The 27691-nt window shown below is 46.0% G+C and overlaps 1 protein-coding gene across 1 annotated transcript in view; it reads right to left on the reverse strand.

Moving 5' to 3' along the window:
* LOC124789291 (carboxypeptidase E-like) overlaps positions 1 to 27691 on the reverse strand; it is a 305166-nt gene that overhangs the window by 17356 nt on the left and 260119 nt on the right. Inside the window, exon 10 of the mRNA XM_047256607.1 lies at positions 27262 to 27345. Coding sequence (XP_047112563.1) covers positions 27265 to 27345 — 81 coding nt within the window. The 3' untranslated portion in view covers positions 27262 to 27264. The remainder of the gene's footprint in view (positions 1 to 27261; positions 27346 to 27691) is intronic.

A 27691-nucleotide genomic window follows, 5' to 3' on the forward strand; every position in this document is an offset into this window, starting at 1 on the left:
TACTTGATCTTTAAGTTTGTATTCCAGCACATCACAACATTAAATTCCCAATGAAATACAATGAACAACCACGAAATTTTATTTGAATTAATCTTAATAGCCTGTATAAGTAAAGCATACAAAATTTCCGAGAAGAAAGTCACACATTTTGTGAAATGATTTGTCTAGAAGTATGAAATCAAAAATATTAGAGAAACATTTGACGCACCTCATTTCCTGTTTATGATTTTGAGCATCATTCAAAGGCATGTCGAATGTTTCTCTGATCTACTTATTTCTTTCTTTCACATAAATCATTTCACAAAATATTTGACCGATTTCTTTCATTTTTTATTTTCACGTTTTGTTCAGAAAGCATGATCTTGTTGACACCTTATTTGCCTTCCTAATGTTTTCTGCTCTCGAAAAACCTAACTTTGGTAGTTGATTCGAAGGAAGTCTTTCTGACATTTAAATATCGCACCAATGTATCTTTTTATGTGCAAAATAGCTACGCCTTGTACAGATGAACTTTTCGACACTTCATTTACATAGCTTGCAGCAGCTGTTCGTGAAATATTTCAATTTTTCCTCTAATTAAGTTTTCCTTAATTACCGTGATCACTTTCAAGCAAAACTGGACCTCACGCTGGTCGCTTTGATACCCTGTCTGCCTGTTTCTCTCTCTTTGTTTGGCTGTGAAAATTCGGACAATATCTTGTTGTATAATCTATAGGGAGTCTTGTTTTCGCTCTGCTCACACGTTTGACAAAAACGTTTCGAATGTTAATTATACGATAAAATAGTTCTTTCTGCGTGCTGTCATAAACCGTTCAAGGTATCGAAACGCCGACGATTTTTACGACCACTCGATTTCCGATGTGCAGGAAAGGATTCGGACGTGCCGCGAGCGACGCGCCCGCGGAAATAACCAATATCTCAAGAATGAAAAGAGATATCATTCCGCTCACACCTTTAAATATAATTTACATATATTGGTTACATTTCATACGCAATAATATACGGCCTAAAATGAACTATACGGAAAGTCTACGCAACGCGATTTTACCTCTGCAAACTCTTAAAAATTTCGTGCAGCCATGTACTCAGTTTCGTGCAGCACAGTAATTATGACGAATAACGAAAATAAATTCAGACCTTCATCGAGCAAACATATCAAGCTGCAAGATAAAGAGGTATCAAATTTTTCACCGAATAGTTTTCTTAAAATCGGATGATAAGTATTTCATAGCAGCCGTCGCGTCAGGTCCACTGCTTTGCCGAGAAGACACGTGGCTGTCGCTGCCTCTCTGTGTCGCACGTGCTGCAGCGACGGGGTTCAAACGCCGCCAGTTGTAGCAGAGGACAGGCAGGGCGTAGGACACTTCCCTGTTCTGTCGTCTGAAGCTGTTGCGCTGTCGCTCACTTCAGTAGGATGCGGCCTAAGAAGGGGAGTCGGGTGGTTCTATCTCGGCCATGTTACATTACTTGATTTTAGGAACATTTTTCTCCCTAACCAATTGACATATAATAATGATTTTTTTTGTCGTGTTCCTTATATCTTTATCTTCATTTCAAACTGATAAGTCTTATAAACAATGAAAACATCCAGAATGAGATTTTCACTCTGCAGCGGAGTGTGCGCTGATATGAAACTTCCTGGCAGATTAAAACTGTGTGCCGGACCGAGACTCGAACTCGGGACCTTTGCCTGTTCTGCAAGGTTCGCAGGAGAGCTTCTGTAAAGTTTGGAAGGTAGGAGACGAGGTACTGGCGGAAGTAAAGCTGTGCTTGGGTAGCTCAGTTGGTAGAGCACTTGCCCGCGAAAGGCAAAGGTCCCGAGTCCGGCACACAGTTTTAATCTGCCAGGAAGTTTCATATCAGCGCACACTCCGCTGCAGAGTGAAAATCTCATACTGGAAACATCCCCCAGGCTGTGGCTAAGCCATGTCTCCGCATTATCCTTTCTTTCAGGAGTGCTAGTTCTGCAAGGTTCGCAGGAGAGCTTCTGTAAAGTTTGGAAGGTAGGAGACGAGGTACTGGCGGAAGTAAAGCTGTGAGGGCGGGGCGTGAGTCGTGCTTGGGTAGCTCAGTTGATAGAGCACTTTCCCGCGAAAGGCAGTCCCGAGTTCAAGTCTCGGTCCGGCAAACAGTTTTAATCTTCCAGGAAGTTTCAATGAAAACTTATTTTTAAAAAAATATTTTTTTGAAGTAGCCATAAAAACTGTAATTTTTTTCACTTTAATTAAATTCATACCATAGTTCTTTAAAAGGTACTCATATTTCCTCACTTTAAATAAACAACTAACAAATAAGGAACGATTTAAAAAAATCATGTTGATAACATTAATAGCAGCCAACAAAAATGTTCCTAACCATTGAAAAACACATTTGTCGGGGAAACGCAAATAAAGATGCGAGCAGGTGTGCAAAACTATAGGCCTATATCTCTGACGTCGATCTGGTGTAGAATTTTAGAACATGTGTTTTGCTCGCGTATCATGTCGTTTCTGGAAACCCAAATCTAAAAATGGTTCAAATGGCTCTGAGCACTATGGGACTTAACATCTGTGGTCATCAGTCCCCTAGAACTTAGACCTACTTAAACCTAACCAACCTAAGGACATCACACACATCCATGCCCGAGGCAGGATTCGAACCTGCGACCGTAGCAGTCGCGCGGCTCCGGACTGAGCGCCTAGAGAACCTACTCTGTAGGAATCAACATAGATTGCGGAAACACCGATCGTGTGAGACCCAACTCGCTTTACTTGTTCATGAGGCACAGAAAATATTAGATATAGGCTCCCAGGTAGATGCTATTTTCCTTGAATTCCGGAAGGCGTCCGATACAGTTCCGCACTGTCGCCTGATAAACGAACTAAGAGCCTACGGAATATCAGACCAGCTGTGTGGTTGGATTGAAGAGTTTTTAACAAAGAGAACACAGCATATTGTTGTCAATGGAGAGACGTCTACAGACTGGCGTGCACAGGGGAGTGTTACGGGACCATTGCTTTTCACAATATATACAGGGTGAGTCACCTAACATTACCGCTGGATATATTTCGTAAACCACATCAAATACTGACGAATCGATTCCACAGACCGAACGTTAGGAGAGGGGCTAGTGTAATTGGTTAATACAAACCATAAAAAAATGTACGGAAGTATGTTTTTTAACACAAACCTACGTTTTCTAAATGGAACCACGTCAGTTTTGTTAACACATCTGAACATATAAACATATACGTAATCAGTGCCGTTTGTTGCATTGTAAAATCTTAATTACATCCAGAGATATTGTAACATTGGGGCATAGTCCGTGTCCAGATGTGCCTTCGTTGGTAGACGTCAAATGAAAAACTTCTGCCCCGACCGCTGCCTTCGTGTCCTTCAGAGTTTTTGTAACATTCCTCCTTATAGCAAGGCCATAATATAGTTGTATTTGATTTACAGCCTCACCAGTAAGGAGACCACAACCCCCGATAGTTTTGCCGTCGGAAAGTTTTGTTTTCCCAAGTTTCTATTTCAGTTTCCTGAGGCGACTACCCATCCGCTTCTGGACGTGACCGTAACATTCCAATTTCTCAGTTCAGAAGTCCGGACCATATGGCTTGGCCTCACAAACCTTAGGGTAAGAAGCACTGTCCCCGTCTCCTAAATAATACTTGTACCGCACTCCGTATTTCGGCAGCGATTCTTGGAACATTTCCACAACTCGTTTTACCTCCATTCCTCCACTTACTCCAGAGTAGTTAGCTAGGAAATCAGGATAATGATTGTTGGTCATTCTATTTTCACATCTGCAATACTTGAATAAAATTTTAACATCAATTACCTTGCCTGTCTTTTCGGCTATTGCAGTTACAATTCCACTGAGTGAAGTGTGGCGCCTACGTTACCACGATTCGTCTAACATTGCTGTCACGTCTCTATTACCATCATTTCCACCGACACTTTCTTCAACAGCAGCCTTCATACTCTCTTCAGAGATCTCTTTTGCAGCATCTCGAAGCATCTTATTGTAATATTTGAAAGCTGGCGGAGTCGGCAAGTTCATTACACCGCAGAAAGTTTTCGCTGCTTCTTCACATTTTCCAATACATCGGAATGCGTAGGCTAATCGAACATTCACTTCTAATTGTTTAGAGTCTGGTAAGCATGGAGAATTAGTAGTGGACACTTCAAAAGAACAGTCACTGCGCTTTATTACTACCGGTACTTGTAAGCCTAGCCTGGTTCCAGTAGAGACGTTATGAGATCCTCTACATTTTACGCACACCGCAATTTGGCTGACTAGGTTACCTAAACTGTTGATATTAACAATATCATAGCAACCTTCTTCTTTTCCATATATCTCATATTTAGCCAAATTACAGGTAAGCTTCATAGCAGAAGAGCTTGTTTTAGAAGCACAAGCAGCTTCAGTACTAGTACTAGGCCTAGGGTCAGCTTCACAATGAACTTCCACTTCAGAGTCACCACGATGCAAAAACTGTTTTTGGTTACATCTCCCCCCACTTAACTCACGTTTTCTGTTCATGTTTTGTACTCGCGGCATTTTTACATAATATAAACTTATTTGCTGAGGTCTAAACACTGAAATACGAATATCGTAAACAAACTTCACTTTCAATCACCACAAACAAAGAACTGAAAACAACAAAGTAAACTGTCAGCTGTCTTCATCACTGTTGCCAACAGTATGTGATCAGTGCTACCAACTGAGCTCTCAAACAGCTGTACTATAACAAGTAGTCACTAGCGAGTAAAAAGAAGGTCGAGTTCACGAAAAGTGTGCGTTGCAGGGTTTTACCAAAACGCTTGTAAAACGGAACCCACTCAACATAAATTAATAAATTTGGTAGGAATTTAAACCCAAATACATGCGTAACAAAAAAGGTGTAAAATATGAAAATAAAAAATTTTGAACCAAAGAACCATCCGACTCCCCTTAAAAATGTACACCAGCTGCGGATCGAACCCAGGCCGCCATACTATTTTAAACATATTAATTTAGCATTTAGTGATCAGGCAGAACATTACGACCACGTACCTAACAGCCGCTGTGCCCACCTCCGGCACGGATAACGGCGGCAACGCGTCGTTACGCGGAAGGCGGCCGGCTCTCGCCGGAGGGAGCTGGCTGGAACACACAAGGGGCGGCGAGCTCTGACGGACGCCACGTTCAGGCACACCCCAGGTGTGTTCCATCGGGTTCAGACCTGGTGAGCTGTGGGGCCAGCTCGTTAACATGTTCCTCGAACCACTCCACCAGCTTCCTGGTCTCGTGCCGTAGTGCATTATCTTGTTGCAAAATGCCACTGCCGTCGGAAAACAAGATCGTCATTGACGTCAGGAAACACGATCGTCACGAAGGGGTGCGACACTCCTCGGCCACCGCGGTGCCACTGCACCCACGGGTGTCCACGTGAACGTTCCCCACAGCATAACGGAGTCGCCGCCGACTTGCTTCCGTGCCACTGGCGCTGCCCGCACGGAAGACGACGGATTCGGGCCCTCCCATCGGCACGGTGAAGTAGGTATCGGGATTCGACACACCGTGCAACGCCCTGCCAATGTCCACTGCTGATGGCCACGTGCCCATTTCAGACGTAGTTGTGTCGACACTGTGACGTGGACGGGCCGTCCGCTGCGGAGGCCCCTCGTTACGAGTGTTCGGTGCACTGCGTGTTCCTGTACACTCGCACTCTGCCCGTCATTAAAGTCCGATGTTGGATCTGCCACAGTTCGCCGCCTGTCCCGTTTCACCTGTCCGCCCACTTTAAGATGTCCGATACGTGTGGAATGTGGTCCCATCTTGCCTGCGTCGCGTGTTGAAGACACCCGCCGCAGCACTCCTCGAACGCTCGACAAGTCGCTCAGTTTCCCAAACGCTCGCGCCGAGCCCCCGTGCCATCACAACCTGCCCCCGGTCAGACTCACACAGTTCGCGCGCCTTCCCCATTCTACACGCGGGCAACACACTCACTAATACCACACGAACCGTGCGTGTGTCTGACTAACAGTCATTCCTCGCCACGTGAGGTTTTACGTCAAAATATTATCATAAGCTTTACGTATTGGAACCTCGAGAAAATTCACGTACGTAATCCTGTGCTTAGGATGACGACTTATTTTCCAGTATTTGTACCACAAGTGTGTCAACACAGTTGTCCGTTAATTTAAGTTCAAAAACTGTACATGAATTGCGTGCGCCATGATCCTCGTTGCCGCGCGTCGCTTTGCTTTGCGAAACTATTTGCATTTAGGTATCGTGACGTTCGGAGCCTGCACATTGGGCAGGTGCGTTCTACTGATCGTGTCCCTTGCTATGTCGCGTATCGAGATTACAGCTTCCACATGCGGCCGACCGTTTTACTGGATGGACTAGAACTTGGAGTTGGTCGCTATTTTCGGGTTTATCACTTTTACCGAGTCGACCTGGCGCCTTCTGCTATTATTTTCATCGCTAAATTTTCCCACATGGTTTTCCAGTTAGGGACTGGTACTCCTTTGTGAGCTGTGGCCATTTTGGAAAGTTTTCCTTGTGTTAGGACGTCTGCTGGTGTGTAACTTCTATTGAGACAATAATTTCGGACAGTGTTTACGTAGTGCGAGATATTTCAGTACGAGCCGGTGCTGGCTGTGATGCCGGCCGAGTGTGGCCCGCCTTCTATTACGCTTTTACTTCGGTTCACGAGCATTGCTGCGCAGTTTGTGTGCAAGCCTGTTAGTCCCAGTCCATCCTCATTTTAGACGAGGGCGCATGTCTGGAGAGAAACTTAAAAAATCCCACCCCTTCATGTAAACCAAGATATCGCTTGCTGTGTAGCCATTCCTACTTTTTTGGGCCCCCCTCCTACTTTTTGGGCACCGGGAGGACTTGATCTAACTACCATGCTTTCGCGAGTATTTGCGTGACGTTTGAATTTTCCTTTCGTAGCTACATTTCTATCTGCGTGGATTTTTGCTAACGCAAATAGTGTCGTGCGTTATTTGTCATAATGACGCTTAAGCACTTGGTATTGATCTTTAGCAACAAACCAATTGTGCTGTATATTCTGCTTATTATTTCAGTTATCCCAATTCATCGGCGTTAGCTCTGCACATGAACCGTTCACTTCGTATTGAAACTCCTTCACACTCAAACGTATTATGGTACGGAGGCAACCTTGCCTGACCGATCTGTCAATGGGAATTTTCTTACTTAGTCTACCGTCAATAATGATTTGTGACGCACCATTGCCCAAAATATTCTGAACTGCATTCGTGAACTTGGTGCCAAAGACCATTTTAATCATGACATTTCCAGGTATTTATGACTAATCCTACCGAAAGTATATTTAGTCTCTTAACAAATTCGCCGCTTTCTCCAACATGTTGGTCTTTATGTACGAAATAAATATTTGCTAGTAAAGAGTCGAATATCTTTCTGTCCAGAAGCGCACATTTGATTCGGACTAATTTCATTGTTTACTTTAATCTCCTAGCGAGGCACGGAATGATTAGCAACAGTCAACGCTGAGTAATGGTATCGGACGTAGATTCTAAATTTTGTGTTTCCTTAGTTTTTGGTATCCTCTTCGAAATTCTTCCGGCAGTCGGCACAATTACGGATTCCATTAGCAATATCTAGTAAAATTTCCCCTAAAATATTACAGCGTTTCGCATAAAACTCAGTAGGAACGCCTGGAGATTTTCCTTTAGAACTCGCTTTGACTGCTACCTCAATGTCATTTTAAGTGAAAGCCTCGTTAAGATGCGTCCCATCATTCCTCGTAAACATGTGAGGCGTATCCTTGTGCGTTCGATCATGCCTCGTAAGGATGTGAAGAAAACTGTTTACTGCGGATGGTTGACGTCGCTTTCCTTGAATTGGTTTGTAACGTGGATGGTGACTTCGGTTTTGAGTTCATACTCATCAGTAGTTTTCTGGCCGTTAACTTTCTCCACGTTCTCATAAAGCAATTCCTGCGTCTCTCCTGTTCCCTGTCTGAGCAACACACTGGAACAGGTGTTTCCACCTCGCCACCTGGCGGGTGACTTCTTATCCATTTTCTCTCGGAGGTCACATACAATTTTTACCTCAATTTTGTCTCATTTTCGGAAGTAAGTTCGTCATGACCGTTAGTATGACTCGGTTCTGTCGGGGTTCAAAATTCGCCGCTTCGAGATGCTAACTGTCAGCCAGTGATTTACACTCACTGTACTTGTTTGGAAGGGGTTTCTGATCATTATTACTAATTACACAGTTAAAATCGCCACCGATGACAAGTTTGTTATTATTTCTTCGAATTAACTGGCAAAGTTCTTGACCGAAGAAACGGCTTTTATTATATTTGTTTTCACGACCGGATGGAGGATAAACGTTCACTAGTGTTGGGTCATGAATGTAACAAACGATACCGTGTCCACTCGGCGGAAGTTCTACTTCTTTACTTCAGTGTCACCATGTATTACAATGGCGGTCGATGTTAGAAACTACTGTGAAGGCGACAATTTGATTGACTGCTTGGACTGTGACTTCTTGTACTAATGCTGTATCACATCTGACCTCCCTTAACAAGTTTTTAAGGGCTGCTGTCTTAGTAGCATTGGATATCTTATTTATGTTAAGACTGAGAATATTCCACGTAATGGTGGCTATGCCGACGTGTCATTGTCTACAGCACCCTCCACACTTGAACCGTATTACCGAATGGAGTGGAGATCAGGTGCTTGAACAGGTTTCTTGGCATATCGGTATCCAGAATTCGTTTTCCATTTTACCTGATGGGAATCTTGATTCTTAAGTTTGCCCGATAGAATTTGACTCGATTCGCTAGCAGACTGTTCGTGGGTGACATCTTTAATTTGACGTGGTTCTGTAACAGGTTGTTCGAGTGTATCATCTTTAATTTCAGAGGGTGCAGGGACTTCACTGCGCCTTTCTGCCTTTTTCTGTGCGGTTTCTCTGCTGCATTTTCGACGTCTGGGGCACGTCAGTTTCAGAAGTACGCTACCCTGCGCCTGTGGGACCGGTTGGTCACAATACGTCTTAGTTTGCTCAGTGTTTCCCTTTCTGTTTACAACTTTCAGATTAGATTTTGTTTCATTGGGTGTATCTTTGGCTTTGGAGTGAGTTTGTGTAACGTTCGCAGCCGATGGTGGGCTCCGTATTGAGGGTCGTGTGGTTTCTACACCTGCTGCTCCCGGTTTCTCAAGTTCCGTTACCATATCGTGCCTCGTGCACTACAGCCTGTATGCATTACATTATCGTTTCTACATCTACATACATACTCCGCAATCCACCATACGGTGCGCGGCGGAGGGTACCTCGTACCACAACTAGTATCTTCTCTCCCTGTTCCACTCCCAAACAGAACGAGGGAAAAATGACTGCGTATATGCCTCCGTACGAGTCTTAATCTCTTATCTTTGTGGTCTTTCCGCGAAATATAAGTTGGCGGCAGTAAAATTGTACTGTAGTCAGCCTCAAATGCTGGATCTCTAAATTTCCTCAGTAGCGATTAACGAAAAGGACGCCTCCTTTCCTCCAGAGACTCCCACCCGAGTTCCTGAAGCATTTCCGTAACACGCGCGTGGTGGTCAAACCTACCAGTAACAAATCTAGCAGCCCGCCTCTGAATTCCTTCCATGTCCTCCCTCAATCCGACCTGATAGGGATCCCAAACGCTCGAGCAGTACTCAAGAATAGGTCGTATTAGTGTTTTATAAGCGGTCTCCTTTACAGATGAACCACATCTTCCCAAAATTCTACCAATGAACCGAAGACGACTATCCGCCTTCCCCACAACTGCCATTACATGCTTGTCCCAGTTCATATCGCTCTGCAATGTTACGCTCAAATATTTAATCGACGTGACTGTGTCAAGCGCTACACTACTAATGGAGTATTCAAACATTACGGGATTCTTTTTCCTATCCATCTGCATTAATTTACATTTATCTATATTTAGAATTAGCTGCCATTCATTACACCAATCACAAATCCTGTCCAAGTCATCTTGTATCCTCCTACAGTCACTCAACGAGGACACCTTCCCGTACACCACAGCATCATCAGCAAACAGCCGCATATTGCTATCCACCATATCCAAAAGATCATTTATGTAAATAGAAAACAACAGCGAACCTACCACAATTCCCTGGGGCACTCCAGATGATACCCTCACCTCCGATGAACACTCACCATCGAAGACAACGTACTGGGTTCTATTACTTAAGAAGTCTTCGAGCCATTCACATATTTGAGAACGAATCCCATATGCTCGTACCTTAGTTAGGAGTCTGCAGTGGGGCACCGAGTCAAACGCTTTCCGGAAGTCAAGGAATACGGCATCCGTCTGACACCCTTCATCCACGGTTCGCAAGATATCATGTGAAAAAACGGCGAATTGCGTTTCGCAGGAGCGATGCTTTCTAAAGCCGTCAGCAGCTGCACGCGTACTCTTTCTAAAACAACCAGTACGCAAGTGGTCAGTAGAATGACAAATGAAACACGTCTGCGGCTGCCCGCTGCACGTTACGAACGCTCGGTTTTCCGCAGTTAATACGCGAGACGGAAAGTCTATTTTTAATTCGATTCGAACGTTTCGTACAGCACTGTCGGTTTGAAATGGCCAAGTGCCAGACCATTTATCATTTTGAGTTTTCAAAACGATGCCGCACTGTTGAAAGTTCCACACTGTTATCCCATTTGGGCATTGAAGACATGCATTACAAACTTTTATATTTTGGATTCCAGAACCTAATGCACTCTAGCAACATTACTAGCAGATCCATTTTTAAGGTGCTTGAATCTCCTCGAACTGCCACCTGCAGTCACGAGTTTGTCACAGTTTTCAACACTTTCGGATTTTTCTTTTAATATTTTATCTCATACTCTCTGTAATGTGTTCTATCAAACCAAATGTATGCCCTTTATTTCGTCGGTGCATTACTCTGCTTCTGTCATATATTGCCTATGTATGGGACGCTACATATACATTCGTTTTTGTCTTTTTATTCTACGGTGTACTTCGCGTATGGGTCTTTCTTCACTTTCTCTAGGCCTGCATCAATCATGAAAGCACTGTAATCGTTACCAACAGCAATCTATTTCACTACGTTTCAGTTCTTGTTGTATGTTTTCTTGGTTCAAATGTATTTTAGTTTACCTATGTAGGATTGATCTATATGCTGCCTGTTTATAGATGTTTGAGTGACATGAGGTTGCTGCGATTGTGCTGTTGGTCATTGTATTTTTCCTATAATACACTCTGTTGAATACGTGGAGGTTAAAACAAGGGAGGCGGCGATGCAGACTGACGCCGAATGTCGTCTTGAAGTCACAGTGGCCGGCGCCAGCCGCCATCTTAAATAGCCCGAAGCATTACCAGAAGACTGAAACTTGCTGGCAGATTAAAACTGTGTGCTGGACCGAGACTCGACCTAGGGACCTCTGTCTTTCGCGGGCAAATGCTTTACCAACTGAGCTAACCAAGCACGACTCACGCCCGGTCCTCACAGCTTTACTTCTGCCAGTATCTCGTCTCCTACCTTCCAAACTTTACAGAAGCTCTCCTGCGAAGCATGCAGAACTAGCACTCCTGAAAGAAAGGACATTGCGGAGACATGGCTTAGCCACAGCCTGCGGGATGTTTCCAGAATGAGATTTTCACTCTGCAGCGGAGTATGCGCTGATATGAAACTTCCTGGCAGATTAAAACTGTGTGCCGGACCGAGACTCGAACTCGGGACCTTTGCCTTTCGCGGGCAAGTGCTTTACTTACTGAGCTACCCAAGCACGACTCACGCGCCGTCCTCACAGCCCTACCTCTAAGGCAAAGGTCCCCAGTTCTAAGCTAAGAAGGGAAAGCAGAACCACCTGTATGAATATTAAGAGCTCAGATGGTAAACCAGCAAAGAAAGGAAAGCAGAATAGTGGAAGGTGTACTTGAGGGCAATGTTATGGAAATGGAAGAGGACGTAGATGAAGATGAGATGGGAGGCATGATACTGCGTGAAGAATTGACAGAGCATTGAAAGACCTTAGTAGAAACAAGGCCCCGGTAGTAGACAACATATCGTTAGTACTACTGATAGCCTTGAGAGAGTCAGCCAAAACCAAACTCATCCATCTAGTGGGCTAAATGTATGAGGCGAAATACCATCAGACTTCAAGAAGAATATAATAATTCCAATCCCCAAGAAAGCAGTTTTCGACAGGTGTGACAATTACGGAATGGTCAGTTTAATAAGCCACGGCTGCAAAATACTAACACGAATTCTTTACAGACGAATGGATAAACTCGTAGAAGCTGACCTCGGGGAAGATCAGTTTGGATTCCGTAGAAACACGCGAGGCAGTACAGACCCTACGACTTATCTTAGAAGATAGGTTAGGGAAAGGCAAACGTACGTTTCTAGCATTTGTAGACTTGGAGAAAGCTTTTGACAATGTTGATTCGAATACTCTCTTTGGTTCAAATGGCTCTGAGCACTATGGGACTTAACATCTGTGGTCATCAGTCCCCTAGAACTTAGAACTACTTAAACCTAACTAACCTAAGGACATCACACACATCCATGCCCGAGCCAGTATTCGAACCTGCGACCGTAGCGGTCACGCGGTTCCAGACTGAAGCGCCTAAAACCGCACGTCCACACCGGCCGGCTATTCTTTATCAAAAGCTGAAGGTGGCACGGGTAAAATACAGGGTGCGAAAGGTTATTTACAATTTTTAAAGAAACCAGATGGCAGTTATAAGAGTCGATGGCCACTAAAGCAATTATGTGAGGCCTGATATTGGAAACCTTCAAAATTATCACGCATTTATGACTTACGCAGCAACCAAGTCAGCTTACATTCCTGTACACAATAGTACGAGATTTGAACACTATGTGTTTTGTTTTGCGTGGTCATGTGGTTAGCGCGCTGGAATGCCATGCGAGAGGTCTCGGGTTCGCGCACGGATGGCTGACAAAAAAAAAATTTTTTCCGCTTCATACACTCCTGGAAATGGAAAAAAGAACACATTGACACCGGTGTGTCAGACCCACCATACTTGCTCCGGACACTGCGAGAGGGCTGTACAAGCAATGATCACACGCACGGCACAGCGGACACACCAGGAACCGCGGTGTTGGCCGTCGAATGGCGCTAGCTGCGCAGCATTTGTGCACCGCCGCCGTCAGTGTCAGCCAGTTTGCCGTGGCATACGGAGCTCCATCGCAGTCTTTAACACTGGTAGCATGCCGCGACAGCGTGGACGTGAACCGTATGTGCAGTTGACGGACTTTGAGCGAGGGCGTATAGTGGGCATGCGGGAGGCCGGGTGGACGTACCGCCGAATTGCTCAACACGTGGGGCGTGAGGTCTCCACAGTACATCGATGTTGTCGCCAGTGGTCGGCGGAAGGTGCACGTGCCCGTCGACCTGGGACCAGACCGCAGCGACGCATGGATGCACGCCAAGACCGTAGGATCATACGCAGTGCCGTAGGGGACCGCACCGCCACTTCCCAGCAAATTAGGGACACTGTTGCTCCTGGGGTATCGGCGAGGACCATTCGCAACCGTCTCCATGAAGCTGGGCTACGGTCCCGCACACCGTTAGGCCGTCTTCCGCTCACGCCCCAACATCGTGCAGCCCGCCTCCAGTGGTGTCGCGACAGGCGTGAATGGAGGGACGAATGGAGACGTGTCGTCTTCAGCGATGAGAGTCGCTTCTGCCTTGGTGCCAATGATGGTCGTATGCGTGTTTGGCGCCGTGCAGGTGAGCGCCACAATCAGGACTGCATACGACCGAGGCACACAGGGCCAACACCCGGCATCATGGTGTGGGGAGCGATCTCCTACACTGGCCGTACATTACTGGTGATCGTCGAGGGGACACTGAATAGTGCACGGTACATCCAAACCGTCATCGAACCCATCGTTCTACCATTCCTAGACCGGCAAGGCAACTTGCTGTTCCAACAGGACAATGCACGTCCGCATGTATCCCGTGCCACCCAACGTGCTCTAGAAGGTGTAAGTCAACTACCCTGGCCAGCAAGATCTCCGGATCTGTCCCCCATTGAGCATGTTTGGGACTGGATGAAGCGTCGTCTCACGCGGTCTGCACGTCCAGCACGAACGCTGGTCCAACTGAGGCGCCAGGTGGAAATGGCATGGCAAGCCGTTCCACAGGACTACATCCAGCATCTCTACGATCGTCTCCATGGGAGAATAGCAGCCTGCATTGCTGCGAAAGGTGGATATACACTGTACTAGTGCCGACATTGTGCATGCTCTGTTGCCTGTGTCTATGTGCCTGTGGTTCTGTCAGTGTGATCATGTGATGTATCTGACCCCAGGAATGTGTCAATAAAGTTTCCCCTTCCTGGGACAATGAATTCACGGTGTTCTTATTTCAATTTCCAGGAGTGTATATGCAACACGTTCTGAGACATTGTTATTCGTGTAAGTTAAGATTTTTCTGCAATATTCGTTATTACTTACATGTAAGAGCGCACTTGCTCAGTAATGATTTCGTGATTTCTGTGTGTTTAAAAAACGAAATGCGAAATTGCTGTGAGTGGAACAATCGACAGTGACCTTTATATTTTTTCTTGTCAGAAATAATTCACTATTTTTCCGAATATGTAGCGATTTTCTAGCATGCGGTTAGACAGGAATCCAAGAGCACAACTTAAACTGCTGGGAATGTAACTAGCCGCAATCATTTCATACTCTTGTTTGTCACGACTGTAAATCTGCGATCGAATCCTCAACAACAGTAGACAGAGATGAAAGATCACCGACGTAATATTTTTACACTGTAGCACCATACACGAAAATTTCCATTCAGGAGATGTATGTTATAAACTTCGACGAACTGCAGGAGCTCTCGTAAATGCGTTTTTTCAATTTTGTTTTTAAGACCCAAATCGTTGACGTATCATATAGGGAAGTGGGCTACTTAATCATTTGGATCTCTAGGAGCGAGTAATAACCACATTCTGTTTATCTTCTTATTCTTTGAAATTCTCAGAATCATTTTTTCGGGTGTTTTTATAGATGTATTAGTACAATGTGGTACTACACACTATTCCTAACTAATTTTCCGAAACGTAAAATCCAAAACACGATGTCAGTGCGAATGAGAATAAAATGACATAATGCGGCACGGCATTTACGACAATCTGCAGAATACTCTATCGTTATTATGCATGCATGGAAACATGCGGTCAGAGAAACAGTAAAAATTTCTATGCATTTCAGCTGAGAATCATGGAAATGGATATACTGCGCCTGATACTGTTAAGGAAGAGGCAAGGGCGATGAAGGTGGGCACGTCAGCTGGATGGAATGCGGCGTCATACGTTGTGGCAACGTAAAGGCAGTTTTCGGTACTTGGAAGAATAGCGCGCCTGTGTCGTCTGCTAGCCGCTTTGTGTTCGTGCGCATGTGCGGCCGCTTGCTTTTGATTGGCTTGCGCGACGCTAACCGACAACAGCGCTTCGGTTCTCTAGACCGAACGGTATCGCTTCCGAAATGCATACTGAATGATGCAGGGGCTCTAATTCGAGTACTAGACCCATCGGTGCCCTTGAGTACCGAAACGATCGGCACAATGGCGGAAAGTAGAACTGTCTGAACTCTAGTAAAATGGTTTGTTCTAATGTGCGATACACTAGGGGGGTCCGGGTGATATACTGGAATGTCATTCGTTCAAACTATTTCTGTGAAGTGAAGCTTCCCATTTAATAACAAATTGTTTTCTTATCATTAATTCTTAATTAATTGTTATTCTTCTATTTAGGTTACCACTGTTCTGAATTGCAGACTCAACAGTTAGTTTTTTATTACGACACTTGGTTATACTTGTGTAACCGTATATATACATATAAAACTACAAAGAATGAAACTCGTCTAGCTTGAAGGGGGAAACGGCGCTATGGTTAGCCCGCTAGATGGTGCTGTCATAGGTCAAACGGATATCAACTGCGTTTTTTTTAAAAATAGGAACCCCCATTTTTTATTACATATTCGCGTAGTACATAAAGATTTATGAATGTTTTAGTTGGACCACTTTTTTCGCTTTGTGATAGACGGCGCTGTAATAGTCACAGACGTATAACTGCGTCGTATCACTTACCATTCCGCCAGTGCGGACGGTATTTGCTTCATGATACAATACCCATGTTAAAATGGACTGTTTACCAATTGCGGAAAACGTCGATATCGTGTTGATGTATGGCTATTGTGATCAAAATGCCAAATGGGCGTGTGCTATGTATGCTGCTCGATATCTTGGACGACATCATCCAAGTGTCCGGACCGTTCGCCGGATAGTTACGTTATTTAAGGAAACAGGAAGTGTTCAGCCACATGTGAAACGTCAACCACGACCTGCAACAAATGATGATGCCCAAGTAGGTGTTTTAGCTGCCATCACGGCTAATCCGCACGTCAGTAGCAGACAAATTGCGCGAGAATCGGGAATCTCAAAAACGTCGGTGTTGAGAATGCTACATCAACATCGATAACACCAGTACCATATTTCTACGCACCAGGAATTGCATGGCGACGACTTTGAACGTCGTGTAGAGTTCTGCCACTGGGCAGAAGAGAAATTACGGGACGTCGACAGATGTTTTTGCACGCGCTCTATATAGCGACCAAACATCATTCATCAACAGCGGTAACGTAAACCGGCATAATATGCACTATTCGGCAACGGAAAATTCACGATGGCTGCGACAAGTGGAACACCAGCGACCTTCGCGGGTTAATGTATGGTGTGGCATTATGGGAGGAAGGATAATTGGCCCCCATTTTATCGATGGCAATCTAAATGGTGCAATGTATGCTGATTCCCTACGTAATGTTCTACCGATGTTACTACAAGATGTTTCACTGCATGACAGAATGGCGATGTACTTCCCACATGATGGATGTCCGGCACATAGCTCATGTGCGGTTGCAGCGGTATTGAATAGCATATTTCATGACAGGTGGATTGGTCGTCGAACCACCATGGCTCCCACGTTCACCGGATCTGACGTCGCCGGATTTCTTTCTGTGGGGAAAGTTGAAGGATATTTGCTATCGTGATCCACCGACAACGCCTGATAACATACGTCAGCGCTTTGTCAGTGCATGTGGGAACATTACGGAAGGCGAACTTCTCGCTTTTCAGAGGAATGTCGTTTCACGTATTGCCAAATGCATTGAGGTTGACGGAGATCATTTTGAGCATTTATTTCATTAATGTGGTATTTACAGGTAATCACGCTGTAACAGCATGCGTTCTCAGAAATGATAAGTTCAGAAAGGTACATGTATCACATTGGAACAACAATTGAAATAAACGGTCAAAATTACCTACGTTCTGTATTTTAATTTAAAAAAACGTACCTGTTACCAACTGTTCGTCTAAAATTGTGAGCCATATGTTTGTGACTATTACAGCGCCATCCATCACAAAGCGAAAAAAGTGGTCCAAATAAAACTTTCATATTTCTTTACGTACTACGCGAATACGTAATAATAAACGAGGGTCCCTAATTAAAAAAAACGCAGTTGATATCCATTTAACCTATGGCAGCGCCATCTAGCGGGCCAACCATATTCTGAAATTTTAATACGTTGTAGAGTGAAGAAGTTAACGATATGGTGAGGCTTTCCTTAAATATTTGTGCCACGATCCACGTCAGAGGTCGCAAGCGTTCGTGCCAAGTCGTTAAAAAGTTCCAGCAGTTGCTACACAAGGCGATACGCTTTACTGGGCTTCACTCGCGGAAAGATCATCTTCCGGCAAAAGAACTGCGTGACGGCTGAAGAGTCACGAATAGGAAGGCAGGGATCGACTGTATCGACGTGGGGGGGGGGGGGGGGGGGGGGGGATCGCAGAGCGCGGCGGCCCGCGCCTGCAGGCCCTCTGCAACCCTGCTGCACTCTGCACGTGCACCGGACACGGATTCTGCGAAACGTCTCGTAACAGTCGAGTAAATGCAAAGACTAGACTAGCTGATTGGGCATGTTAAACGACTGGACTTTACTAATATTAGGAAGGGATATTTTTATTGTTCTAGTTTCATGCGTCCTAGTGTTTATGACGTCTGTGTCGTGAACTATGTTTCGTACAGTGATATAATTCTGCATGTACATTCAGTGACATGTGGAGATACCGTCTGCAAAGTCTGTCGCGAATGGAATTAGTAGTGAAGAACTAAAAAATTAAAACGTCGTGTTGTAAGGTGCTAAGTGCTCTCATTCCCAGATCACGGATGAAGAAAGTAGGGGCACTTCTGCGCCGTCACTTGGCGCTGTCTCGAGATAACCGCACGGTCTCTAGCTGTAGTCCTTGTCTTATTGTGTCAAACTCTAAACATAAGTGCATGACTTTAAATGAGTACATTGTGAAAGCATTTTCAATTTTTAAAGTCGGTCAGTGTTAACACGTAACATTGAAAATCAAAGTTCTGATGGTGCTCGAAACTGTCAGACAGACGAAGTGCAGCACGCGGTACACGAAAATGTTCAAATGTGTGTGAAATCTTATACGACTTAAGTGCTCAGGTCATCAGTCCCTAAGCTTACACACTACTTAACCCAAATTATCCTAAGCACAAACACACACACCCAATCCCGAGGGAGGATTCGAACCTCCGCCGGGACCAGCCGCACAGTCCGTGACTGCAGCGCCTGAGACCGCTCGGCTAATCCCGCGCGGCCCTGGTACACGGCGGAGGCGGAGGTGGACGAAAAACTGCAAATGAACATTTTACACACATCAAAAAAAGTTTAGCATCACCTGGGTTCCGAGTGTACCGAAACCTATACAAAAAATTGGCCTAGAGATCAACATAATCAACATAAACATCATTTCCGCCATTTTTATTGCTCATGAAAACCACACATTACATGTTGTACCGCCATACAGCGAGACCTTCAGAGGTGGTGGTCCAGATTGCTGTACACACCAGTACCCAGTAGCCTGTCCTCTTGCATTGATGCGTGCCTGCATTCGTCGTGGCATACTATCCACAAGTTCATCGAGGCACTTTTGGTACAGATTGTCCCACTTCTCAACGGCGATTCGGCGCACATCCCTCACAGTGGTTGGTGGGTCGCGTCGTCCATAAACAGCCCTTTTCAATCTATCCCAGGCAAGTTCGATAGGATTCTTGTCTAGAGAACATACTGGCCACTCTATTAGAGCGATGTCGTTGTCCTGAAGGAACTCATTCACAAGATGTGCACGATGGAGGCGCGAATTGTCGTCCATGAAGACGAATGCCTCGCCAATATACTGCCGATGTGGTTGCACTATCGGTCGGAGGATGGCATTCACGTATCGTACAGCAGTTACTGCGCTTTCCGTGACCACCAGCGGCGTGTGTCGGCCCACATAATGCCACCCAAAAACATGAGGGAACCTCCACCTTGCTGCACTCGCTGGACAGTGTGTGTAAGGCGTTCAGCCTGACCGGATTGCATCCAAACACATCTTCGACCATTGTCTCGTTGAAGGCATATGCAACACTCATCGGTGAAAAGAATATGATACCAATCCTGAGAGGTGCATTCGGCATGTTGTTGGGCCCTACTGTACCACGCTGCACGGTGTCGTCGTTGCAAAGATGGACCTCGCCATGGACGTCGGGAGTGAAGTTGCCCATCATGCAGCCTATTGAGCACAGTTTGAGTCGCGACATCACGTCCTGCGGCTGTACGAAAATCATTATTCAACATGTTGGCGTTGCTGTCAGGGTTCCTCCGAGCCATAATCCTTAGGTAGCGGTCATCCACTGCAGTAGTAGCCGTTGGGCGGCCTGAGGCAGGCATGTCATCGGGAGTTCCTGTCTCTCTGTATCTCCTCCATGTCCAAACAACATCGCTTTGGTTCACTCTGAGACACTTCTCTTGTTGACAGCCCTAGCTGGCACAAAGTAACGATGCGGACGCTATCGTACCGCGGTATTGACCGTCTAGGCACGGTTGAACCACAGAGAACACGAGCCGTGTACCTCCTTCCTGGTGGAATGACTGGAACTGATCGGCCGTCACACCCTCTCCGCCTAGTAGGGGTAGGGGCTGCTCGTGCGTGGTCGTTTACATCTATGGGCGGGTTTAGTGAGATCTCTGAACAATCAAAGGGACTGTGTCTGTGATACAATATCGACAGTCAACGTCTGTCTTCAGGAGTTCTGGGAACCGGGTGATGCAAAACATTTTTTGATGCGTGTATATTCTGCTCTTAAGAGTTTCAGAAGGAAACTAGTGAAAAGGACAGATATGGGTAACAGTAAACGAAAGAGTGTGGGCAGATGTAGTGTTGAGTTGCGCGCACTTGCTGAGGCCTCGCACCTGGCTGCTGTGCTGCCGGCCTAGGCTCAGCTGGTGGAACACACGGCCGTCAGCCGCGCGTACTCGTTCGCCAGCGCGCACTCGCCGATATGGCGGGCGGCGTCGCGTCGTCTCTACCGAACATCTGGGCGCGCACTTGACTCGTGCGTGGGCCGACGGTAGAAAGATCGCGTGACCGCGGTGGCCGAGAAACTACTGCACGGCGATCGTTCCAATGCCCGCTGTAACGTCCAGTGACGCACTGTGTCATTGGTACTACGGATTTTCAAATAGCTGTATGTCGGATTTTAAGAAATGGGAATATCTTTACGTTTTTTGTTCAAAATCGCAAGAAGTATAACCCTTGACAGCGTATAACTCTGTTCCTGCCTCACGCTATAGTCAGTATTTGCCTGCATCGTATGCACTTGTAGTCCAGAGTCGCTGTAACAAAAAAGTTACTGATTTCAGGCAAGCGACCTGAGAGACACGTACGGTGGACCGTCGTACGGGGACAGCCTTCATTCCAGAACGTACGAAGTGTCACTTGCCGACTGTATGCGCTCTCACTGCACACTGGAAAGCAACGGTAAATGTCGTAGCGCAGCGATTAGGTAGCTCTGGACAACGGTAGGCCGTCGGGCTAATTTTGGATTTTCGCATGATGATCGATGGAACCCATTTCTGGGAAAGTTAGTAAGGCGTTCCCGAGAAGCGATATAAATGGGAATAGGAAATGCCTTTACCCAGCTCCAGATTCGAACTGGCTGAAAGGCCTAAATGTTAGACGATTTCGTGAATCGGTGTGGAGAGTGGGAAGTGGAGGTCGGTGGTCGGCAGAAGCAGGGCCCGCCGTGGCGTGGTCGCAGTACGCGGCACGCCCCCTCGTCGTGGACGGAGCTGTTCCTTCCAGCAGTGGGGGCGCAGACACCGAGCAGATGCCTCCGCGTCAGTCGTCCTGCGCTTTCAGGTGAGTCGTTCGCATCTTCTAGGCGACTCTTGCCGTCTCGAACGGTACAGAAGCTTAATAGGTGGAGAGTTGAAATTAAGTTGTGTAGCCGGCAGCTGGGCGGAAAGCGACATCTAGAAACTGTTCTGAACAGGAAAAGCACTCGAAAGTGGGGAAACATAACGTTCACCACATTTCTGAAGCGTCTAGTACATCAGGATGACTGGCAAAAGAACGCTAGTAAGCAGTTACGAAAACTTGTACGTTTGCGAAGCACCCCGTGTACCAGAATCACCTCCGTCCTGGCATAACAACGCCAGTAAGCAGTACTTGTATATAGCTTATGCCCACCTACCACAGCCCAAAAAAGACCCAGTACAGTGATTTTAGCTACAAGGTCTACCATCCTTATCACTCGAACAAATTATTTTTGCGAGTTATAATTTACCCCTAAAATTTGAGATAAACATTTTGCCTACTTGTGGTTTTCAGTAATACTGTAATTTCCGACCATAGATGTCGAAGTAGATGCCGATTACGAAATCTTTCACTGTCAGGAAGCTACAGACTACTTTTTCGGATTGAACCTATCAGCATCTCACAGTCCGTTTTTCCTGGGTCAGAATGTCGGACGATTTGACCGAAGAGAACAAACTGACCCGAACTGACCCACGTACGGTCGGCGGGCGAGATGGGACTGCACTGTGCCCGTGCGTACCGGCCTCAAAGTGCCGGCCGCCGCTGTGGGCTGTGGGAGGGGGGCGCCGGCGCGGCGCGGCGGCCAGCCCGCCACTCTGGACCTCCACTCTGCGCTGCACTGGTAAGGAGTCGGCCTGCCCCGCAGTGCTGGAACGACGGCAGGCTTGCCGGTCGCCACTCTGTGCAGCGGCGCGTCCCGGCCGCGGGTGTCGGGGCGGCCGCGGCCGAGTTATAACACTGTTAACACGCCCACCGTCTGAGGACGGCGGCGGAGGAGCCGGACGAGCGATGCGACGTCTTCCTGGCACATTTCCAACTTGTAGTATTCTCGGGTGTCTGCTCGCGTCACTTAGTAACTCCTCGACTATACTGCGGCAGGCAGACTTTTGGAGACGCTCACGTCGTTCCTGTTGACGTACTGGAGCGTGCGCCTCAAGCAGCCGGCACACCTGTCTGTCCAAGTATCGCGGACAACCTGACCTGTGACCCGGGCCCACATCCGACAGTTCTGCAGCCGACTACCTTCCTTACTGTATTCTAATAATGAAACTGTAAAATGGTCGCGTCCCATTGATAATATATCCGATAAACTGATTGCAGGTAATGTACGCACCGTAACACGGAAGAATAAACTTACTTGTAAAACTTTGTCTGCTTGTTTATGGCCCGCAACAAGCTAATCTCAAAATATACTAGACGAGTTTTCGTGCATTTATGACAGGTAACTCGATAGAGGCTTTATTTCATCAGAATCGGATTACGGAAAAAGAGATACCTCAAATGGTTCAATTGGCTCTGACAAGGGAACTTCCCCATCGCACCCCCTCAGATTTACTTATAAGTTGGCACTGAGGATAGGCCTTGAAAAACTGAACACAGATCAATCGAGAAAACAGGAAGAAGTTGTGTGGAACTACGAAAAGAATAAATGAGGAGAAGGTATACTTGGAAAAGGCCGGGAGATACGGGAAAATTTCAATTACATTACATCATGGTCAGACAGAGATTCCGAAATCAGATACTGGATTGTAAGGCGTACCCAGGAGCAGATATAGACTCAGATCACAATATAGTAGTGATGAAGAGTGGGCTGAAGTTCAAGACATTAGTCAGGAAGAATCAATACGCAAAGAAGTGGGATACGGAAGTACTAAGGAATGATGAGATACGTTTGAAGTTCTCTAACTCTATAGATACAGCAATAAGGAATAGCGCAGTAGGCAGTACAGTTGAAGAGGAATGGACATCTCTAAAAAGGGCCATCACAGAAGTTGGGAAGGAAAACATAGCTACAAAGAAGGTAGCTGCGAAGAAACCATGGGTAACAGAAGAAATACTTCAGCTGATTGATGAAAGGAGGAAGTACAAACTTGTTCCGGGAAAATCAGGAATACAGAAATACAAGTCGCTGACGAATGAAATAAATAGGAGGTGCAGGGAAGCTAAGACGAAATGGCTGCAGGGAAAATGTGAAGACATCGAAAAAGATATGATTGTCGGAAGGACAGACTCAGCATGCAGGAAAGTCAAAACAACCTTTGGTGACATTAAAAGCAACGGTGGTAATATTAAGAGTGCAACGGGAATTCCACTGTTAAATGCAGAGGAGAGAGCAGGTAGGTGGAAAGAATACATTGAAACCCTCTATGAGGGAGAAGATTTGTCTGATGTGATAGAAGAAGAAACAGGAGTCGATTTAGAAGAGATAGGGGATCCCGTATTAGAATCGGAATTTAAAAGAGCTTTGGAGGACTTACGGTCAAATATGGCAGAAGGGATAGATAACATTCCATCAGAATTTCTAAAATCATTGGGGGAAGTGGCAACAAAACGACTATTCATGTTGGTGTGTAGAATATATGAGTCTGGCGACATACCATCTGACTTTCGAAAAAGCATCATCCACACAATTCCGAAGACGGCAAGAGCTGACAAGTGCGAGAATTATCGCACAATCAGCTTAACAGCTCATGCATCGAAGTTGCTTACAAGAATAATATACAGAAGAATGGAAAAGAAAATTGAGAATGCGCTAGGTGACGATCAGTTTGGCTTTAGAAAAAGTAAAGGGACGAGAGAGGCAATTCTGACGTTACGGCTAATAATGGAAGCAAAGCTAAAGAAAAATCAAGACACTTTCATAGGATTTGTCGACCTGGAAAAAGCGTTCGACAATATAAAATGGTGCAAGCTGTTCGAGATTCTGAAAAAAGTAGTGGTAAGCTATAGGGAGAGACGGGTCATATACAATATGTACAACAACCAAGAGGGAATAATAAGAGTGGACGATCAAGAACGAAGTGCTCGTATTAAGAAGGGTGTAAGACAAGGCTGTAGCCTTTCGCCCCTACTCTTCAATCTGTACATCGAGGAAGCAACGATGGAAATAAAAGAAAGGTTCAGGAGTGGAATTAAAATACAAGGTGAAAGGATATCAATGATACGATTCGCTGATGACATTGCTATCCTGAGTGAAAGTGAAGAAGAATTAAATGATCTGCTGAACAGAATGAACAGTCTAATGAGTACAAAGTATGGTTTGAGAGTAAATCGGAGAAAGACGAAGGTAATGAGAAGTAGTAGAAATGAGAACAGCGAGAAACTTAACATCAGGATTGATGGTCATGAAGTCAATGAAGTTAAAGAATTCTGTTACCTAGGCAGTAAAATAACCAATGACGGACGGAGCAAGGAGGACATCAAAAGCAGACTCGCTATGGCAAAGAAGACATTTCTGGCCAAGAGAAGTCTACTAATATCAAATACCGGCCTTAATTTGAGGAAGAAATTTCTGAGGATGTACGTCTGGAGTACAGCATTATATGGTAGTGAAACATGGGCTGTGGGAAAACCGGAACAGAAGAGAATCGAAGCATTTGAGATGTGGTGCTATAGACGAATGTTGAAAATTAGGTGGACTGATAAGGTAAGGAATGAGGAGGTTCTACGCAGAATCGGAGAGGAAAGGAATATGTGGAAAACACTGATAAGGAGAAGGGACAGGATGATAGGACATCTGCTAAGACATGAGGGAATGACTTCCATGGTACTAGAGGGAGCTGTAGAGGCAAAAACTGTAGAGGAAGACAGAGATTGGAATACGTCAAGCAAATAATTGAGGACGTAGGTTGCAAGTGCTACTCTGAGATGAAGAGGTTAGCACAGGAAAGGAATTCGTGGCGGGCCGCATCAAACCAGTCAGTAGACTGATGACAAAAAAAACTGAGTACTCGATCGCCAAGATAAGCAACATCAAGGATAGTGTGAGCCAGGAGCGCCGTGGTCCCGTGGTTAGCGTAAGCAGCTGCCGAACGTGAGGTCCTTGGTTCAAGTCTTCCCGCGAGTAAAGACTTTAATCTTTTATTTTCAGACAATTATTATCTGACAAACTCTTACGTTTTCATCACTTTTCTTGGAGTGATTATCACATCCTCAAGAAAACCTAAATCGGGCAAGGTAGAAGAATGTTTTTACCCCATTCGCCAAGTGTACAAGTTACGTGGGTCGACAACATATTCCTGTCACGTGACGCACATGCCGTCACCAGTGTCGTATAGAATGTATCAGATGTGTTTTCCTGTGGAGGAATCGGTTGACCTATGACTTTGCGATCAAATGTTTCCGTTTCCCATTGGAGAGGCACGTGCTTTCGTCTACTAATCGCACCGTTTTGCGGTGCGGTCGCAAAACAGAGACGCTAAACTTATTACAGTGAACAGAGACGTCAATGAACGAACGGACAGATCATACCTTTGCAAAAATAAAAAAAGTAAACCTTTCGCTCGAGGGAAGACTTGAACCAAGGACCTCTCGGTCCGCAGCTGCTGACGCTAATCACGAGACCACGGCGCGCCTGAACTCACGCTGTCATTGATGTTGCGTATCTTGTGCATGGACTACTCAGTCTGTATATTTTGCTTATTTTTTTCATAGTTGCACACAAGTTGCTCCTGTTTTCTCGATTGATCCGTGTTCAGTTTTTCAAGGCCTATCCACTATGCCAACTTATAACTAAATCTGAGGGGGGTGCGATGGGGAGGTTCCCTTGTGAGCACTATGGGACTTAACTTCTGAGGTCACCAGTCCCCTAGACCTTACAACTACTTAAACCTAACTAACGTAAGGACATCACACACATCCGTGGCCGAGGCAGGATTCTCTCGGCGACCGTAGCGGTCTCGTGATTCCAGACTGTAGCGTCTACAACCGCTCGCCCACTCCGGCCAGCAAAAATACCTCAATTTAAAGTTTCAGGAGCTCTGGTCGGATAAGTAGTTGCGACGTTTATCTCAGCGACACGATCGTCACGCCGCAGTGGGCGGCACTGCCAGTCTCGCGTTTTCCCCTACTGACAGCAGTACTTTCGAACGTGTACGTCAGTGACCTAAATAAATGCTGCAATCTCATCGTTACGAATACGAGCCGACACCATATTTACTCAGCTAGAATATACGGCTTTACTGATTTCGCTTTGTGTATCGAAAACGTAACGAAATTGCTTCGCTTCTTTCGATAAGTCTATTTATATTTCACTTGTTGCCTAGAAAAAACGAGTTTTTTCACTTTCGTTTGTGATTTCTGTTCCTACTTCTTACATTTTGATTTCCTGTTTTTTACGAATAAAAATGCCTACAAGACAGTCGAGGCTTTCGGAATACACCAGAATCGCTAAAAGACTGAGCAGTATGCGCCTCGAGGATCGAATGGTGATCGCGAGGGGAGACATTTTGCGACTCGGGAGCATCAGCTCTGTGGAAACCCCTACCGAAAGAGACGCACGACGTGACTCTGGTCGAGAGTGACGTGCATTACCTCGCTGCGCGACGTGCCACGTGCAGTGCCACCCCGCCGCAGCCACGTGGTGGCGCTGCCGCCCGTGTGGCCGGGGGCTCACGACATCAGAATGAGAGACTATACTGTAGCAGGAGAAACCGAATGCGAGATGAATTTTCGTCTGTACCTTTCGGTGCAGTACCAGAACGTAACAGAGTTAGAAACTGTGAAACAAACGAAGGAAATGCGTTAAAGCTGGTGTTATTTTTGTTATGCTAGACGTGCAGTAGGCAGGGAACAGCGTCACACTGACGGCACGGAAACGGGGGGGAGGGAGGCAGGGAGAAAGAGAGAGAGAGAGAGAGAGAGAGAGAGAGAGAGAGAGAGAGAGAGAGAGAGAGAGCTGAGACAGAGAGATACAGAGAGTGTGTAAACGTAGGTGCAGTGCGTTGGCGGGGCGCGCACACAGGTGCAGGGCTGTGTGCTGTGTGCTGCACGGCAGTCTGCGCTTTACACCACCTCACTGACCTGACCTGTCAGTTCCGGCTGCCGGCGCCGCTCCCACGGGCCGTATTTCTGCCGGAATGCGGAACACGGCGGCCGCTGTTTCCCTGTAGCTGCAAAGCGAAACACTGCCGTTACGAAAAGGCACACAGGCGAGCTGGAGCTTCCCGCACGAGGCTGTCTTCGAACTGTGCCAACTGTTTCTCGATTCGTTGAGAAACGTGCGTGCTGCGCGAGGGCGACGGCCACGTCACACTTTACCCAACTACCACCCCCCTACCCCATCCCACTCCACCACCCACACACATTCACTTTTACGAAGCTCCGTATCACGCTAAACGCTCTAGTACAAGTTAATTCTTACAATAAATTAAAAACAACAAAATTCAGCCAACACCACACGAACACCGTAAGCTTGGCGTAATTTCGAACGCGAAAAGATGTCCGATGACCGGCAAC

Source organism: Schistocerca piceifrons, chromosome 1, assembly GCF_021461385.2.
Source record: "Schistocerca piceifrons isolate TAMUIC-IGC-003096 chromosome 1, iqSchPice1.1, whole genome shotgun sequence".
NCBI classification, from domain to species: Eukaryota; Metazoa; Arthropoda; class Insecta; order Orthoptera; family Acrididae; genus Schistocerca; species Schistocerca piceifrons.